Below are 17517 nucleotides of genomic sequence, written 5' to 3'. Positions count from 1 at the left end.
TGATCCTAACCCTCCGATCTGAACTGATCTGAATATGAAGTGCCCCAAAAATCATTTATGGAATCTTCTACGGATCGGAGGGTTAGGATAATCCTATGGAAATGATTTTTGGGACACAATCTATTTACGTTGTGCCCAAACATATGAACGGTTTGGATCATCATATGGAGTGGGCCGTACCTACTTTTTTAGACTTCACTTGTTTTCACGGCCACCCATCATATAAATTCTCCTAATAAAAAAAATCTTTTCTTGTCAACAGGTAAGATCATCCATCACTACTGGACCGTGAATAATCCAATTAGGTATGTCCCTCATTGTAGTATATTGAGGTGAATGCATCGATCGATCGTAACCATCCATGTCCTGGAAAATTAGTCCATTTTAGATCTCATGAAAATCGAAGATCAATTGATCGGGACAATCCTAACCATCTTCAACCCTTGGATTGGAAAATTAGATCGCCCAATTGAAATATTTTTGGGGCCACTGGAAATCCAAATTTATTGATCATAGGGACCCACCTGTGCAACAAAGGTGGGCACATTTTGTATCTTTGCTGGATTTAAATCAGCTTTAATGAATTAGTGATATAGTTGAGTGAATCGGGGGTCTTTTACTTGGCCACATCGTCATTACGGAGGAAGTTCCTTGTTTTGGTCATTGCTACTCATCTCTCTTTTATGTAGAATTTTTCATTGATTCCTACAATTTACAGTGAGATGGGTATACCATTATACCAACGAACAAAATTCCAACAAAAAGAGATGGGCTGGTGGGTGGCAGTAGCATTTCGTCTGATCAGTTTTCGGAGTTGAAATTTCTGAAAACTTCGGTTCTATATGATTGGAAACTTATTCGAACACAGCTTATAAAGGTATTAGACTAATATCTTACGATGATAGAAATTTTAGCCTTTTGTTCTGCTCTTTAACGTTCTTAAAAATGCATCTTAAGCTTTTTCTGCTCCAACTGAGCACGAGAATGGCGGCATTGCATTCCGCAATCCCCACCATCCGATTTCCAGCTTAACTATCAAGCGGCAAAAAAGGTCGGATTTGCAATAAATTCTTGAAGCGAAGTGGAATCGCTCTAAAGCCATTCTGTTTCGCCCGTTTCACCCGCTACAAAAGTTAGGAGAATGAGAAGCATTGAAGAATGCAGCCTAAGTTTAGAGTAGCTGAGTGATGAGACATTATTGGTGCACCTAACCATCAATCCGGACCCTTCAATCATTGATAGATAGAAATACAGTTGAAGACTCATTAACAAAATAACAAGGTTGCTTGGAGCAAACCCCCTGCTTCTTCCAAAATTAGAGGTTCTACTAATGAGAAACAACAATAAACTGAATTCTTAAGAAAAACTACTGAGTTCGCTAACCCATAGCCACTAGAGGAGGAAAATTTCTTAGTGTGAGGGTACAAAACTCTCTGCAAAAACTTACAGTTAGCTACTGCAGAGCTGCTCCACAGCAGTCACAATCTGGGCCGGCTGCACCACAGTCCACTCCTCCAAAGTCCCGGCGTACGGTGTGGGGACATCCTGGGACGAGAGGCACATGATGGGTGCATCCAAGTAGTCCCAGAAGTTCTCTATGATGGCCGCCCTGAGGCTGGCGCCGATCCCTCCCGTCCTCATGCACTCCTCCACAATTAGCACCCGGTGAGTCTTCTTCACTGAGTTCCCTATCGTGTATAGATCAAATGGCTTCAGTGACCTGATATCTATAATCTCGGGGTCGTACCCTTTGTTCACCAGGGTCTTAGCCACCTGCATGTACCTGTTAAAGTATAAAAGATTAAATAACGCCATCTCCAAAATCTTAAGCTTTTTGAGTAATCGGTTGCTTCACATGGTATTTCAGCAATTGTTGAGAGCAATTGTTGACTCGGTTCAAACCTACTTGATATTAAAAAAATCCACCTGTAATGGCCAACCCAAAAAAAGAGGTGTCACATGTGCCACGTGCAGGGCGATGCCAGAATTTTTGCACAAGGGGGGCAAAAATTATAGTAATTTTTTTTCTATCTTAGGGATGATTGGAAATGGGGCATATTTTTTTAAATAGGGGGTAAGTATTAAAAAAATATTAAAAAATAAAGGTATATTTTTTTTCCAAAAAAATTAAGGGGGGCAATTGTCCCCCTTCCCTTTCAAGTGCCATCGCCCCTGGCCACGTGTAGGCCAACCCTAAAAAGAGGGGCCACAAGTATAGAAGATTAATTAACGCCATCTCCAAAGGTTTAAGCTTTTGGAGTAATTGGCTGTTTCACAGTACCTCATCCATGAGTACGTGAGGATAGTGACATGCTCCCCTGGCCGCACCACCTCTGCCTCTTCCAACGAAAGAACATACTCCTCGTCGGGGATTCGCTCCTTTAGATTATAAAGTAACACGTGCTCGTAGAGTATGACTGGGTTCTCGCTCCTGATAGCTGCCTTCATCAGACCCTTTGCTTTGTAAGGAGTTGAGCAGGCAACCTGAGAAAGTATGAAAAAAATGTGTTGGGTTACGAAGTCACTTAGCCGAGCCGAGGCTAAGGTTGTGGAAGAACTTAATGTTGTAAATTTTGAGGGTACCGTTGTTGATAAAAACAGAAACTTGTTGCTTCAAGGCGTGATATCACTTTCCTTAAGACAAGATTCGCCCCCACTAGTAGTGTGCAAAGGGGATCCGCGAATTGCCTCCAAGATACAATGAAGCCTAGTAGGGAAGCCCTACTAATGTTTGATGACGCGTAGCATTAGCGGAATCAAACCCGAAATGCCCTTCTGAAATTTCAAGCCTTAGAGAAATTTCTAGATAATGTTTCTGCAGAAAAACAGTATCTAGAACAGTAAACAAAAGAAAAACAGTATATAGAAATACTTGGGGATTTTGTAGGAGTGTAGAAGAGAGTGTAAAGTTTGTCAGAATTGCCAATTCGTTTTCTATATGAAATGACTGAAGTTTGCACATTTTTATAGACCATCTGGTGTCTTTTCAGTGTGAAAAACACGTCTACAGGGCACCTTTCCAGAATGTTTGAAATCTGACCGTTAGATCGCACCCATTGATATTGAATGGTCCTGATCGATTCTAGAAGTACAAAGTGCGCCTAAAAAAGCGCCACTATGCGCCCTATAGCCCATTGCCCACGCCGCGCGTGCGCGTGTGCGAACGGTGCGTTGCACCGTCCCGCGGGTCCAACCATGGGTTCAACCCAATGTGCAATCAACAAGAGTTAGAAAATGTAGTGCTTTATAAGCCCTTCTCTTTCTTTTCTCTCATCCGGTACGGGACTATCTTTTCAACTACACTTCTACATCCTTTTGTAAAAGCAAATATTTCCAAGAAAACATTTTCTTTTTCCCAAACGCTTTTGATAAAACATTTTCCAAAACACTAAAACATGTAATATACATGATTTTGAAAATGCAAAATCACTAACACTTAATAGGAAAAAGTTAGATGTTGGTTATGAAATAGCATCGTACCATCTGGAGGCCGGGGACTGACTGGAAGTAAGATTCTAGGCGTTGAGAGTGCTTGGCACCGAGCTGGCGTTCGACGCCTCCTAGCCCTCGGATCACAACCGGGATGGTGAATTGGCCGCTGGAAGTGTAATGGAGCATGCAACAATTGTTGGAGATCTGATTGAAGGCCAACAGAAGGAAACCCATGTTCATGCCTTCGATGATCGTCCTCAGGCCAATCATGGCTGATCCAATGGCCATTCCCGTGAAGGAGTTCTCGGCAATGGGGGTGTCGAGAACCCGGAGATCCCCATACTTTGGGGCCAATCCCTTGGTCACCTTGTATGAGCCTCCGTAGCGACCAACATCTTCCCCCATGACACAGACTCGAGGATCTCTGTCCATCTCTTCTTCCAAGCCCTCTCGAAGTGCCTCGAATCGCAGGAGCTCATGTCTGAGGATACAACATAGACATTACACATTTAACAGCCAGAAGTGATCTTGTGGAACAATGATAATGGGGAATATGTAATGCATTCAATCATATACAAGTTGAAAACAGTATAATCAGATGATAATGCCATACATGCAAGAGAATACCAGAATCTGCTGCATGAAATACAGAAAAAGATTATAGAAGAGAATCAGCACATGGATTATATCTCATCATTCCAGTCATGCATCCTGAGAAGAGAATGTAAGCTATCAATAAATTCTAAAAGAGAGACTACTCAGAAATATCCATTTCTTCATGAATAATCAGTAAGACAATGTATAGTGTTTTTGTAGTGCTTGCAACTCCTCGACATGAAGACACAAGCTTAAACCTCCTCAGTTCAAAATATGAGCTGCTGAAAAGACCCATCTGTGTTAGAGATGTCCCTCAGAGCCCTCTCTATACTTACTGTCTTCTTTTCAATAATGCATTTTAAGGACAAAAGCACCCTCATCTTTTGATAAAATGAGAAATATATCCTTATTTTGGTACAGTTGGCAATATTAGGAGGGCTGTTTGGGACAACCTTGACACAGATGTGTCTTCAGATCATTTCACATCAAAATCGAAAGTTTAGAAGCTTCAATTAGTCCCACCTATTCCAAAATAAGGATTTCTTAAAACCTACAAAAGCATTCAAAAAAATGGTTTGAATAAAGGGTTTCTGCGCTCGAGTGCAAAAACAGGGATGGGCCCACATTGTTTGGGAGATCCAAAGCATTCATTTGGAAGGCCCTTTCATGGATAGGGTTTTCACCAAAAATCAGCTCCATTAGATCATATTAGGGTGTCCATTTGTGGGGTGAAAAAATAGGCAGATTAGTGGACAAATAGTATCTGTCCATTTTCACCTCCACAAATGGACACCCTATGATGATCCAATGAAGCTGATTTTTGGTACACACTCCATCCATGATGGGGCCTTTCAAATGAATGCTTAGGATCACGCAAACAATGTGGCCCCACCCTTGCTGCCTGCACTTGAGCGCCGCAGGAACCCTTTCCTCTCTCTCTCTCTCTCTCTCTCTCTGTGTGTGTGTGTGGCGGAAAGCTTACTATGAGCTGGTATACTTTGCTTCGTAGGTATATGGAGCATGTGAGGGGATGTCAAACAGGTTATCCTGTGTTTTTTTATTATATTTATATGACAATGCTTTAAAATATTTCAGTACAGAAATATAGTTCATAAAAGTGTGACGTGTAAACTAATCCATCTACATAAATAGAAATATTTCAAAACCATGTAAATGAAAGAAAATATAAATTGGCTATTTCATCAATATTATTTAAAATAGGGCATGAAATTCAATTTTGCACTCATCCATGAAAAGAGGAGCAAATTTTAGTTAAAAGGGAATTCAGACTTTTTTGAAAAAAGGATGGTATAATTGGCCCGTTAGTATAATTTCTGAATATGATGGTACCCTTTTCACCTTTCGGACTACATGGATAAAAGGATGGTGTCATATGGAAAAAATTTGGATCTAAGAAGACTAAAAAGAACCTTTACCATATCTTAGAGTACCCTGATTCTTTCGCTGATATTATAGGTGTTAAAAGTGGATCCTTGTAAGATACATGTTTCAATTAATAAACGTTCATCGATTTGAATCAGACACTGCCCTTTTTACCTATCAGATCTCGTGTGGAAAAGGACATGTCATATCCATTGAATTAAGAAGTTACAAAACTAATCTAAGCCTTTACCATAATCTTCAACTAATTATCCCTTTCCTTTCTAAAATTCCCTAATTCATTTCTTGATTTTACAGGGTGCTGAGAAATCACAAAACAAACCCAAACCTCTAGCTGATTTGTCTAAATAGACTAAATATTCTGATTTTGTAGGGTGTTAAAAAAGTCAGACCATTGTAATAGTTGGGGATTACACTGGGTGTTGTGCCAGGTTATCCCTGCTCTGTATGGTTGCCGGGTTTTTTTTGTTCCTGGGAGTTATGTGGGAGAAAAAAATACCCTGGGAGATAGGTGGGAAAAAAAAGTCCTAGAAGTATCCTGGTAAAATAAAAATCCCATGTTTGGTTATGTGGGAGAAAAAAAATACCCTGGGAGATATGGTGGGAAAAAAAAAACCTTTCTTTGGTTGCTTGAACTGTTGGGTAGAAAAAAATTCTTCTCAAGCTTATTTTTGGTTCCTGAGTTTATTTTTGTTCCTGGAGTTATCTTGGGATGGGATGAAAAGGCAATCATTACAAAAGTGGGATTAAAAAATTCACCCCACAAGTAATCATTACAAGAGTGGGATTAAAATAAACCTAGTGCTAAAAGGCAACCAAACATGGGATGGGACCAAAATTTAACTTAGTCTCCCACATAACTCCTAGGAACAAAAAAAACCCGGCAACCAAACAGGGACCGTGAAAATGTAAAGGGCGGAAAGAGACAAAACCTGCCTTGAAGAGGAAATGGACCTATTGGTTCTTCATGGTGGACCCAGTTTACTGGCAATCAATTTTGCCAGAAAGGATAGACAAACAATAGAAAATGTCAGGCGTTTATTAAGTGCCTAGTCAGGAGTATCTAGCCAAGTCATCAATAAAGAAGAGTGATAATTATTTTGAGACTCACCTCCACTCCTAGGGCTGGCAATTTCACCCGAAAAAGCGGGGATCCGCCCCGCCCCGCCCCGTTTGGGGAGGGGATTCCCCGATTTGAGAGGGGAGGGTAAGGGGAAGGGGATTTTAAAAATTTCCCGGTGCGGGGAGGGGAAGGGGAAGGGGATGGAGTTGTCCCCTCCCCGCCCCGCCCCATTAATCAATGCCATTTTTTTAATATATTTTTAAGTGGTTTTTTTTTAGGAAAACTACTAGAAACTCTGTGGATTGGCTACAAGATTCCCCCAAACATAGACTTAGCTTGTCTTTTCCTTTTAATTAGCTTCTGAGCATTTTGGGAACTATAATAACCTTTTGACAGATGTTGAAATAATAAAGACAAGCTGAGTGAGTGAGTGTATGCAATTATCAAAAAATCGTAGTGCCAACATCGGTAGCCAAAATAAATTGCATTTTATTATTAAAAGTATGGTATGACCCGCACCATACGATGATCCAAACCATCCATTAGGTGGGGCACACCCTAAATAGGTTGTGCCCCAAAAATCATTTCCATAGGTTGATCGTAACCCTCCGATCTATAGAGGAATAGGATCATTCAGTACCTCTACAGATCGGAGGGTTAGGATCAACCTAAGGAAATGATTTTTTGGGCGCAACCTATTTAGGGTGTGCACCATCTAATGGACGGTTTGGATCATCCTATGGTGCGGGCCATACCTTACTTTTAATAAAGTCAGGAGTGTGATCATCAGAATACAGTAGTGCTCATAACATTTCCCAAAATTAATGATCCAAAATGGGGTTTGGATGTTGGGTACTCTAAGTGGCAGGCTATGATACCACTTGATCTAAAATTGAAGTTGGATCGAATCCAATTAGCAATGTGCGGAAATCCCATCATCCAACAACAGCTACTGTCGGTCCAATGGGTCCATCCATCCATCGTCCACACACAAATACCGAATATGGATCTGCCATCTCTTATTAAATCTTCAAGTAAAAAAACACTGCAAACAAGTGAAATCTGGACGTTCGTTGCTGCCCAGCATTTCAATCAATATATAAAGAAGAGAAGACAAACTCCTTATACCAATCTCTTGCTAATTTAATTAACAGCTAGCCTATCGATTGTTAGTTTATAACATTTTTATATATTGAAATTGCATCAAGTTGATTAGGGACACCCAGCATTAGTGTATCAATGACTAAAGAGGGGGTGATGTTGGGGCGGGGCGGGGCGGGGATTTTGTCCCCGAAGGATGCGAGGAGGGGAAGGGGAGGGGAAGGGGATTAGATATTCCCTGCGGGGAGGGGAGGGGGATTCCCCACCATCCCCGCAGAGGGGAAGGGGTAGGGGACCCCAACATCCGGCCCCGCCCCGCCCCGTTGCCAGCCCTAGTACTACTCCCAACCTGTACACAGTGCAGCATTTCCTGGGTCTGAGTCTCATTTGCCATTTGCCTCCTGCCAGAGCTTCACTTCATATGGATGGTGCTGTCCAGTTGGTCTCTGGATTATGGGGTTTATAGATCAGACCATGAAGAGCGAAAATTCTGCTTTTGTGTAGGATAAGTCAGAGGGTTGGTGCGTGAGGTGAAGCGTCATCTCTTGGGCAGATGGAAGGAAGGAATTTAGAGACTTCTCGGTTAGCGAATTTAGAGACTTCGTGTTCGGTCTACTATTATAAAGGATGGGGTGCCTACGAAGAAATGCAACCCCAAATGGAGCTTCTTGCTTTTTCTGGCCCGACTAGTACAGGTGAATCTAATGAGGCTGAGCTTCATACCATCCTCACTGACTAAGGCTATATCCGCAAAAGTTTTATGGTCAGTAGCATTAGTGGAGGGCGATTCTTTCGATGTGATCAAGTGGGTTAGGGGGTTCTTCCTTGGGTCATTAGCGGTTCACTAACCCCATGAAGGAAATCATAAATCTAGGTAGCTGTCATCACAACTCTTCGGAATTTCATCACTCACAGCAACAAAGCATTACAACTAAGAGCTTAATTGTAACAAATATTTGAATTTTCGGATGGACATTGTGAAGAACAACATCTAAGTACTACCAGTATTTGGGATTACAATTTAACTTTTGAATATATAACAAGCACATATGTGATCTATCTTCACTGATTCAACACTCATGCAGTTCTCATTTGTCACATAACAAAGTGCCAAAAACTCAAGTCAGATATCTCCTTGGATTAGAGACTCAAAGTTCTTGTCCCAATAGTAGATAGGCAGAAAATCGGAATTCTCTTGCAACTAAAAGTAGATACAGAAATGACAGCACTAGTAAAGCAATAAGAAAGTAATAAGAACTAATTTCAGACAAATGAGTCAATAACACTAACACCAACAATTACAATCCAGAGATACAAAAACAACGGTAAAATGGAAAAACGAATCCAAACCGAAGAATAAGAGCAAATTTAGATCCAAACAGAAGGCAAACAACACGAAGATGAATTTCACGAATTTCATCAGATTTCCTAAATGTATTAGAATTGAGACAATCAATTGCGAAAGAGAATAACAAAACCTGGTCGTGATTTGAGCGATCCGAGCTGCAACCTCTTTTTTTTCCAGATAGGTGAGCTGTGATCGAACCTGAGGCCTCAAGGTCAGGCCCAAACGGCCAAACCCAATCAAAGATAGATTGTTAGTGTTAAGAGCTATTTGTTTGGTTCCACTCAGTGTCCCAACCCAACTCGGTTGCCGTATCATTATTCCGTTTTTCCCAACCCGACCCGACCTGAAGAACTCTTTTTTCCAATCTGAACCTGACCTGGCCCGAGTTCAACCCGAATATTTAACCTTAGAAAAAAAAATCATAAAAAATGTCGGGTTGAACTCGTTTCGACTTTCGGGTTGCCCAAACCCTCAACCAGACTAGACACGACCCTTTTTTTTGGGTTGAACCCGACCCGACTTACACCCTTATCTTTTTTTTGGGATTTGCAAAGCAACTTGGCAAATCTGCTAAAAAATTGAGACGATGTGGTTGTACTCTCCTGCAAAAGTGAGCCACAAAATAGCTTTCAAAATTTTTGTTTTTTTAGCGTGTAAAGAAATAGAAAAATAGAGTGCTGCTAAAGGCACGGAGAGTGGAATCAAACAAATCAGGCACTTCTACCACTTCAAGTAAAAAAACAAAAACCAACGGACTAGATCGCAGTGTTTGTTTAAGATTATGCCAACTGATTGTGGGTGTGTGGATGGTATCATTCTGAGACTATGACAAGAGATAACCTTATCTTATTGGGCTTTTTTATTACCACGTTGAGTCGTGAATTCTCAATGAAGGATCTGGGCCCATTATATTTTTTTTAGTGGGTAGTGAAGTTCATTGAATAGAAACTGGGCTATTACTTTTCCAATGGAATTATGCTTGTGATCTACTGTCTCAACCATGAACTTAAACATTATCAAAGCATTGTTAGATCTTTGCAATACATGACCATGACTCGGCTAAATCTCTCCTATGTTATTGATACATATTGTATACCAAATGCATGCATGAGTCAATAGTTGATCATTATCAACTAGTTGAGCATATCCTACTCTATGTTAGTGGCATGGCTTTAAATTTCGTGGCATGGTTTAAATTTCGTCCGAATCTCCAACCGAAATCGAAATTTTGCAAAATCCGAAATTTTGAGAAATTCAAATTGTTTTATTAAAAAGTAATATTTCGTAAATATTAAAATACGCATTTTTTTGGTGTACCTGATTTCGAATCTCAAAATTTTGGTTTCATACAAGGCCGAAATGTATGCCGAAAACCGAAATTTAAAACCATGGTTAGTGGAACACTGGATCTACGTCAAAATTCTTGCTCATAACACGATGGATCATGGATCTCTATGCTTTTTCAGATGCAGAGTGAACGGGGTGTCCTACTACTTGTCGAACAACTATCCGGTTTTGCATGTTTCTTAGCTGCAACTGCCTATTCTAGAATGCCAAGATATATAACATAGAATGTCCGGATCAAGTGCCATCAAACACAGCTGAAGTTACTTGGTATTCCTTTCATGCATGAACGGTCCATATTGAAATGGATTTCTCATCACATGCTTTGTTCCACTTATAGATATCTCCACTGCCCAGTTTGAGTGTCCGATGCATAGGTCGGATGGTAACAGAATATGTGACACCATTTATTTTAACACAGAAAATAAGGGAAGTGACTCACTTCAAATTGAATTCAAATCTCCTTGAATCAAGCAACCGTTGTACTTTTCTTTCTCTTGTCTCTTGTATTTTTAAATTTGGGATTCTTGGCTTTTGGAGGAGAAAAAAGCCACCTAGATGTATTGAATAAATGAATTAAGAAAAAATCTGACCTGAGATTAATTAAATGAATTAGACAAAAATCTGTTAAAAAGTAAGCTGCTCACTTTTGCAGGAGATAACTAAGACAAAATCTGACCTCACATGAATTAAATGAATAAGACAAAATCTGTTAAACAGCCCAAACCTCTCTATAACCATAGAAATTACAGGGCAGTGATATTTACCGCCCCTCTGATGGCTATTTCCCCCCTTTAACAGAAATCGTTAACTTTTATGCTTTTAGAGTTAACGGTTGCTTCTCTGCCCCTTCATGAAAGTTAACAGAAACTGTTAAAGAGGGGGGGAGGGAATAGCCATCAGAAGGGGAAAATATCACTGCCCAAATTATATGGTGTAAGGTCTTACAACAATAAGGCCTTCTTACGGTGGAGGTACCACCCTTGATATTTGAAAGGCCTCTTGGTTGTAGGGTGGAGGTACCACCCTATAATCAAGAGAGGAAATACTTCCGTTTTCATTCGGGTTTTTTCATTTGTACGGCCCCACGAGAGGTAAGCATCAATAGCAAATCCCCATGTTTTCCATGTGTATATACCATGCAAGGGAATTTGGGTGTATGAGAAATATATAGAGAAAGACTAAAAAAGCAAGTGAATGGTGCTTAGGTTATTATAACAGATTGGACTAAGATATTTTTTCCTCCTTAGCTGTTCTGTTTCTATTACATAAAGAGACTAGGAGATACACCCTTGAAAGTGCAAATAGAACAAACCCTTGACTTTCAAGCAAACTGACAATGAAATCTTCCTAATTAAATTTTCAGTCAAGTGATCAGAAGAGATCGCTTACCTCTCGACTCTCATGCAAAAGTTCACATGAAATCTTCCTAAATATTGACTACAATGATTACAAGTGAGAGATCTCTTTACTTGGATTATGTGGTAAGATTAAGAAAAATTCTTTCAATTAGTAATTAAGAAATTGGTGGTTAGGACCGGGCTCAGCTAAACTCAAGCTCCCAGGTTAGATACCAGCTTAATTAAGTAGTTAGGGGTGCAACTGGGGTCGATTTTAGGGAATTCGGTTTGGGCTTTTACCATAAAATCAGGTCGGGTCCGGGCTTATTTCCAATTCATTTTTTAAGAAAAAGCCCAACAAACCGACCCAAGTTGCACCCCTATAAGCAGTCATGGGTTAGGGGAGTTTGGTTCTTGGCTCAACCACATATTTGACACATGCCCTTAAGATTAGGGTTCGCTTAATTTCGACACACTCCTAGACATCCAACCTTATGAGGCCACTCTTAGGAAGGCTGTTCTCCAAGGGATATCAATTACGTCAGGGTTTATTTTAACCTTGGATAGGCTTGCTATCCTCTGTTCACGCCGAGAAGAGCCCCAATATGTAGGGTTTATTATACGAGCAGGGTAGCCAATCCCAGGGGGTTTATTCAGGATAAAATTATCCAAGCAGGTTAGACAATTATAGAAACAGCTTATCCAAGTATTTCTATCCCCATTTCTAGTTTATGCTTGAAAATAAGTAACTTGAACCCCCACTTTAAGTCTTTAATTAATCATTTCCTTTTCTAGTATAAAAAAAATTCCTAAAATCCAAATAGGGAGTTGGGAAAAATTCAACTATACATTCCGCATGAAAAATGAAGCAATGTTTTCATAAAAAGGATAAGACTGCTCTCCAACTAACCAATGTTTGGGATATATAGTTTCTTCTTTTCATTACGTTCACGAGTTGAATTCCTTATCCGCCCAAAACATGGATGTAGTTGCCATTTCGTGAAAATGAAAGAAGACATCTAATTTCAGGTAAGCTTGTAAAACACGAGCAGAAAAAAGTATTCTTTGCGTTCATGATTTGATTTCCTTATCCACCAAACAATGATGTAGTTGCCATTTTATGAAAATGAAAGATGATATCTAATTTTATGTAAGCTTATAAAACACGAGGGGAAAAATAAAAAAAATCCCTATCCTCTCTGTAGTTCTCATGTGGAATGTTTGAACCCGAAATCTATCTTTCGGAAACACAGTTCGCTACTCTTATGCTATGCTGATCCACCTCATGTGTCATGTTACAAACAAAGCATGTGACATGCCACATGTCGCATCACATGGTGATCAACGTGTAAAACTGTCATGTAGACTGTAATATCATTTTGGATCCCTTTCTTTCCATTAGCTCTGGAGCTTTTATCGTATCGGCGAGTTACCTAAGATTTGGTAATAGAGCAGCCACCATGTCATGTGTTCGAGTCACGGAAGAGGCGACTTGTGAAGAGGACTACCTGGAAATTAAAAGCTACCTGGTAAAAAGCTAGAGTGAAGTTGCCACAGAATAGGCCGTCGCGAAAGGGGCGACGAAATGGCTTCCTAGAAAAAAGGATAGAGTGAAAGCCGTCACAGAGTGGGCCGCCGAAGACGGCGGATGTGGAAGCATGTTGGTATGTTACGGTCCTGAGGGAACCTAACCTAGTATGGGACATGTTTAAAGGGCCTTGTGTAACACGTTTAGTTAGCTCTGGACCTTTTGGCATATCAAAAAATGTACCTAACATAGTCGGATCGTTTTCTACTGAATAAGACCTTTTTTTATTCGACCACCGGTCCGAGTTTTAAAACATCGTTGGCAAACTTCATGATTGTCTCATGATCCGGATGGGTGATCCGTGACTTGTAAGGCTTCGATATGTACCATAGGCTACGTCGAGCTGCATTTGGTGATGATGTTGCGTGATCTTCTATTCCACTTGCACAGTTGCACCATGTGTCGAGGATAGAAATAGGGGTGTTGAATCGGTTATAACCGAACCGAAATAACCAAAATTTGATAACCGAAATAATTTCGGTTATCAAATTTCGGAAACCGAAACCAAACCGAATTTTACGAAAACCAAACCGAAACCGAACCGATTAAAAATTCGGTTATAACCGAATAACCGAATAGTGATAGAAAAAGACAAAAAAAATCTATTTGGACGGTTTGATCGGAGGGCTGTGATCAATCTATCGAAATAGTTTTTTAGGCACAACCTATTGAAGTTGTGATCAATCAAATGGACGGTTTGGATCATCCTACGGAGTGCCCATACACCATTTAAAAAAAAAATGTTTATTTTTTGTTAATTTCGGTTATTCGGTTAACCGAAATTTTTTCCCGAGATAACCGAAACCGAATAACCGAATTAACCAAAAATAAAAACCGAAACCGAATTAGCAAAAAACTGAACCGAACCGACCGAATCAATTTGGTTCGGTTAAAACCGAATAATGAACACCCCTAGATAGAAATATCTTAATTTTAAGGCAAGCATCATTTTCTCTAGGCCATAAAATAAATTTTTTGCTTATTTTTAAGCGAAAAAATTGAACCCGCAGCATAACAAAATTCATGCCTACTTTTCCATATGAAATGACCACAAAATTTGTTTTACTCTAATTATTTGTCGAAAGAAACAGAGCCAAGGAAAATGACAGTACAAAATGGATGCACTGCCATGACAATCGACTCTATGAATATTGTTAGCCATTTATAGGTGCGGCTTATTGCTCATCTTACCCTCATCGGCTGATTCAAGACCTTTAATCAGTCATTATAAAAAAAAATAACAGCCCTAAAAATGTCTTTTTATTGCCCTGTTTGTGTGGAAGGAATTTTTTGGAAAAGTTCAGAAAGGAACTACAATCATATTTTCTCCCTATTGATTGTGGAAAGAAAAAAATTTATAGGAAAAATTTTCCACCAGAAATGTTTTTCATGCAATCCAAACAGGGCTTAATTAAGGGGTGAATTTTCATCACCTTAATCTTGCAAATGAAATCTCTATTCAGTACCGGACGTTGACTCACTGGGTTGCCTTATAGTTACCCAAACAGATCAACGATCCCGATCACCGAGCACATGTGCCATGTACGATCATCTTTCTAGCCATGTGAACCCAATAATCCACACATGCCAATTGCCAAGCGTGCAATGGCCTCTACCATGGAACATGCCGCACATGCGAGGCCACATGCCCATGCCATGTCATGTCACTTGTAATCCGGAGCAACATGTGACAACCTAAGCCAATCAACCTCGCCACCACCCATGACTCACAAAGCGCCACGTTGCACACATGCCAACCTGGCAATCCCTAATCCCCCCTTAACTATCGCTTTCCAAATCAACCCAAAACGAAGGATCCTCATTTCCCACGTTCCACCAAAATACATACATCACGTGCCTAAAAATAATATCGAAAGTAAAAAACTTCCAAGAAATCAAAGGTAGGCCACAGGTTTAATTGAAATATGTCCTGCCGAAAACGCCCCCCACGCCCAACAAAACTCACGTGCCAAATCCGAACTTATATGCAAATGGAATTGAAATTAAATATGGATATAAAAAGCAAGTGCGAAAAGAGCGCGGATAAGCGATTCCCCAAACACGATTAGTTCGGAAAAGGAAAGGCTGAGAAATTTCGTCACGTGAGAAACACTTTTTTCGTGTGGTGAAAGTGCCTTTTCACATTTCTCTTTCCTCCGCCGATTTTAGCCCGTCGAATACGTTTCGTGTTCGCGTGGTCGACTTCAGACAACAACATATATAAATCTCAACCCACCCCCCCCCGGCTTTTCTCATTCCCTCCTCACTACCTGTCTTTCTTCCTAACAGGAAAAAAGGATCTCTGGTGTTGGATTGATATCTGTTCGTGTTTTTTTAGAGGGAAGGCTTTAAAAGGAGGAGAAGAAGATTTTGATTGATTGAGATTCTGCCCTTATTGATGATGGGGAGGAATTTCAATTTAGAGCTTTGCCTTCTCCCGGCTGGTGCCAATACCAATCCCAATCCCAATTCCAATTCCAATCCCGATAATCTTTCGTCAAGGTACGTTAATTTGTTTTCTTTACTATTCTTTGAATCTTATTTTCAAAATAAGATTGTTTGAAGTTTAATCTTATTTGTAAATGGAACGTTATAGCCTCTGCTTGGAAGCACCTACTTGTTATCATTTTTAAAACTATTATTTGCAAATAACCATATTTAATTTCAATTCCATTTGCATATAAGTTTATATGTATGTAATACTTAGATGTACCGAAAGAGGCCATAGACCGATACAAATTGTCGGATTATAAGAACCAATATGAGTTCGAAATGCATGATATGCAAATGGTTTTGTGTTAAATATGATTAGACCATCCATTAAGTGGGCGTCATTGTCCGGATCATATATATGATCCTGATTATATGATGGCCGGCCTACAAACGGGTAGGATGGTAGATGGATCATCTTATCATCGACATGTGTGGCGATGATTGATTCCTTCAAGGCTCGTTTGGATTGCCCAAATTAGGAATCCCTATTCTCATTTAAATGGAATATGAAAAAAATAAAGAAATAATTTTCTAATTTAAAAAAATATAATAACAATTCCATTCAGACCTGAGCGTGGAATCAGAATACCATCTGTGTTGGTGTGGGAATCAAATTTAATTCTGCCCCGGTGTCAATTCCGCCCTCTTGATTTTGTTTTTTTTCGAACCCAAAGCCAGAATCGGAAGGAATTGTAATCTGATACCGCAGCGCCTATTGCCGGCAATCCAAACGCACCCATAGTATATACGTTCGATCGTGTTCGAACTGCTGTTAAGTTTACTAGATCTTGAGCTTTCTTACAATTTATGGATGACCAATTCTTGACAAGCACATCTACAAACTTATTCATTGTATTTTTCGTATTTTCTCTCTCTCTTTCTTCTCCATCATTCTAAATTTCTTTTCTACTTTAAATTGTTGCAGGGAAGAAGGATCAGGTGAAAACTCACAGCAACTTACGATTTTTTACAATGGACGGGTTTGCGCCTGCGACGTGACGGAATTACAGGTTTGCCCAACAACCTTTTGCATTGCTCGTAGTTATATCCAACAACCTTTTGCATTGCTCGTAGTTATATCTTGCAAGAAAAGTTGCATTCTCTATATAATTTCTATATTGCTGACACATGGTTTGTTGTTCTACAGGCAAGAGCTATATTACACCTTGCCAAGCGAGAAATGGATCAACAGCTGAAAACTCGCGAGTCAGAGCCTTTTTCGCCACTTGGGCACCATGCCCCTGGTCTTTCCATGAAGAGATCTCTCCAACGGTTCCTCCAAAAGAGAAAGACAAGGATTCAGGAAACTTCTCCTTACAAGCAATAGTCAGTAAATCCCAGTCCTCGAAAGTGTAATAGAAGGAAAATAAAATCCTTTAGATATGGCTAAGATCGTTTACCGTTTATAAAATGCCTGAAATTTTCTTGATATATATCACTTTGTAATATGATTTTTTTTTAAATTTATTTCATGGTAGAAAGTAAGAATCCTGTCACGATAGAAGAAAGTCATAGATCTCCAAGGATGCCCAATTCACTCAATTCCTAGCTAAACGGTCTGCCTCCCTATTATTATCTGAACAAGGGACATGCTGAAACCTAACTAAGTTACCTTTCACCCACCTGGTCACGGATTTCATTGATAAAATCCGCAAATCTCCACGGATACAAACTGCCACATTCCATCCATCTGTAGTGTCAAGGGAGTCACACTCAACTACTAATGTGTCCAGCATGCTTTCATCGATAATCCTTATGCCCTGAAGTGCAGCTCTAACCTCAGCCTCACTAGAATCCTTGACCCCAATGG

At 39.9% G+C, this 17517-nt stretch overlaps 2 protein-coding genes across 2 annotated transcripts; one reads left to right on the top strand and one right to left on the bottom strand.

Moving 5' to 3' along the window:
- Positions 1-1207: 1207 nt before the first annotated feature.
- LOC143846411 (pyruvate dehydrogenase E1 component subunit beta-like) lies at positions 1208-9529 on the bottom strand. Its single transcript, XM_077354845.1, has 4 exons — positions 9073-9529; positions 3481-3913; positions 2282-2484; positions 1208-1783 (listed from the first exon to the last, which is right to left on the bottom strand). Exons 1-4 carry the CDS (start codon positions 9255-9257, stop codon positions 1450-1452), a joined length of 1155 nt encoding a protein of 384 aa, XP_077210960.1. The 5' UTR covers positions 9258-9529; the 3' UTR covers positions 1208-1449.
- Positions 9530-15455: 5926 nt separating this feature from the next.
- JAZ8 (jasmonate-zim-domain protein 8) lies at positions 15456-17140 on the top strand. The gene is made up of 3 exons (XM_077397760.1): positions 15456-15716; positions 16633-16717; positions 16855-17140. Exons 1-3 carry the CDS (start codon positions 15613-15615, stop codon positions 17032-17034), a joined length of 369 nt encoding a protein of 122 aa, XP_077253875.1. The 5' UTR covers positions 15456-15612; the 3' UTR covers positions 17035-17140.
- Positions 17141-17517: the final 377 nt, after the last annotated feature.

This window comes from Tasmannia lanceolata, unplaced genomic scaffold (assembly GCF_043159265.1).
Source record: "Tasmannia lanceolata isolate RefF3 unplaced genomic scaffold, GAP_Taslan_0.1 ptg000015l, whole genome shotgun sequence".
Taxonomy (NCBI): Eukaryota; Viridiplantae; Streptophyta; class Magnoliopsida; order Canellales; family Winteraceae; genus Tasmannia; species Tasmannia lanceolata.
Note: the sequence above shows the minus strand (reverse complement) of the source record. Positions and strands in the feature narration are given on the sequence as shown.

Bases quoted from the DNA above. Each gene is read 5' to 3' on its own strand.
- LOC143846411 (XM_077354845.1), bottom strand. From the start codon at position 9,257: ATGATACGGCAACCGAGTTGGGTTGGGACACTGAGTGGAACCAAACAA. The intron at 3,914-9,072 runs GTTTTGTTATTC...TTGTATCCTCAG, and splicing joins ATCGCTCAAATCACGACCAG to ACATGAGCTCCTGCGATTCG. The intron at 2,485-3,480 runs GTACGATGCTAT...ATACTTTCTCAG, and splicing joins CAGTCCCCGGCCTCCAGATG to GTTGCCTGCTCAACTCCTTA.
- JAZ8 (XM_077397760.1), top strand. From the start codon at position 15,613: ATGATGGGGAGGAATTTCAATTTAGAGCTTTGCCTTCTCCCGGCTGGT. The intron at 15,717-16,632 runs GTACGTTAATTT...AAATTGTTGCAG, and splicing joins CCCGATAATCTTTCGTCAAG to GGAAGAAGGATCAGGTGAAA. The intron at 16,718-16,854 runs GTTTGCCCAACA...GTTGTTCTACAG, and splicing joins GCGACGTGACGGAATTACAG to GCAAGAGCTATATTACACCT.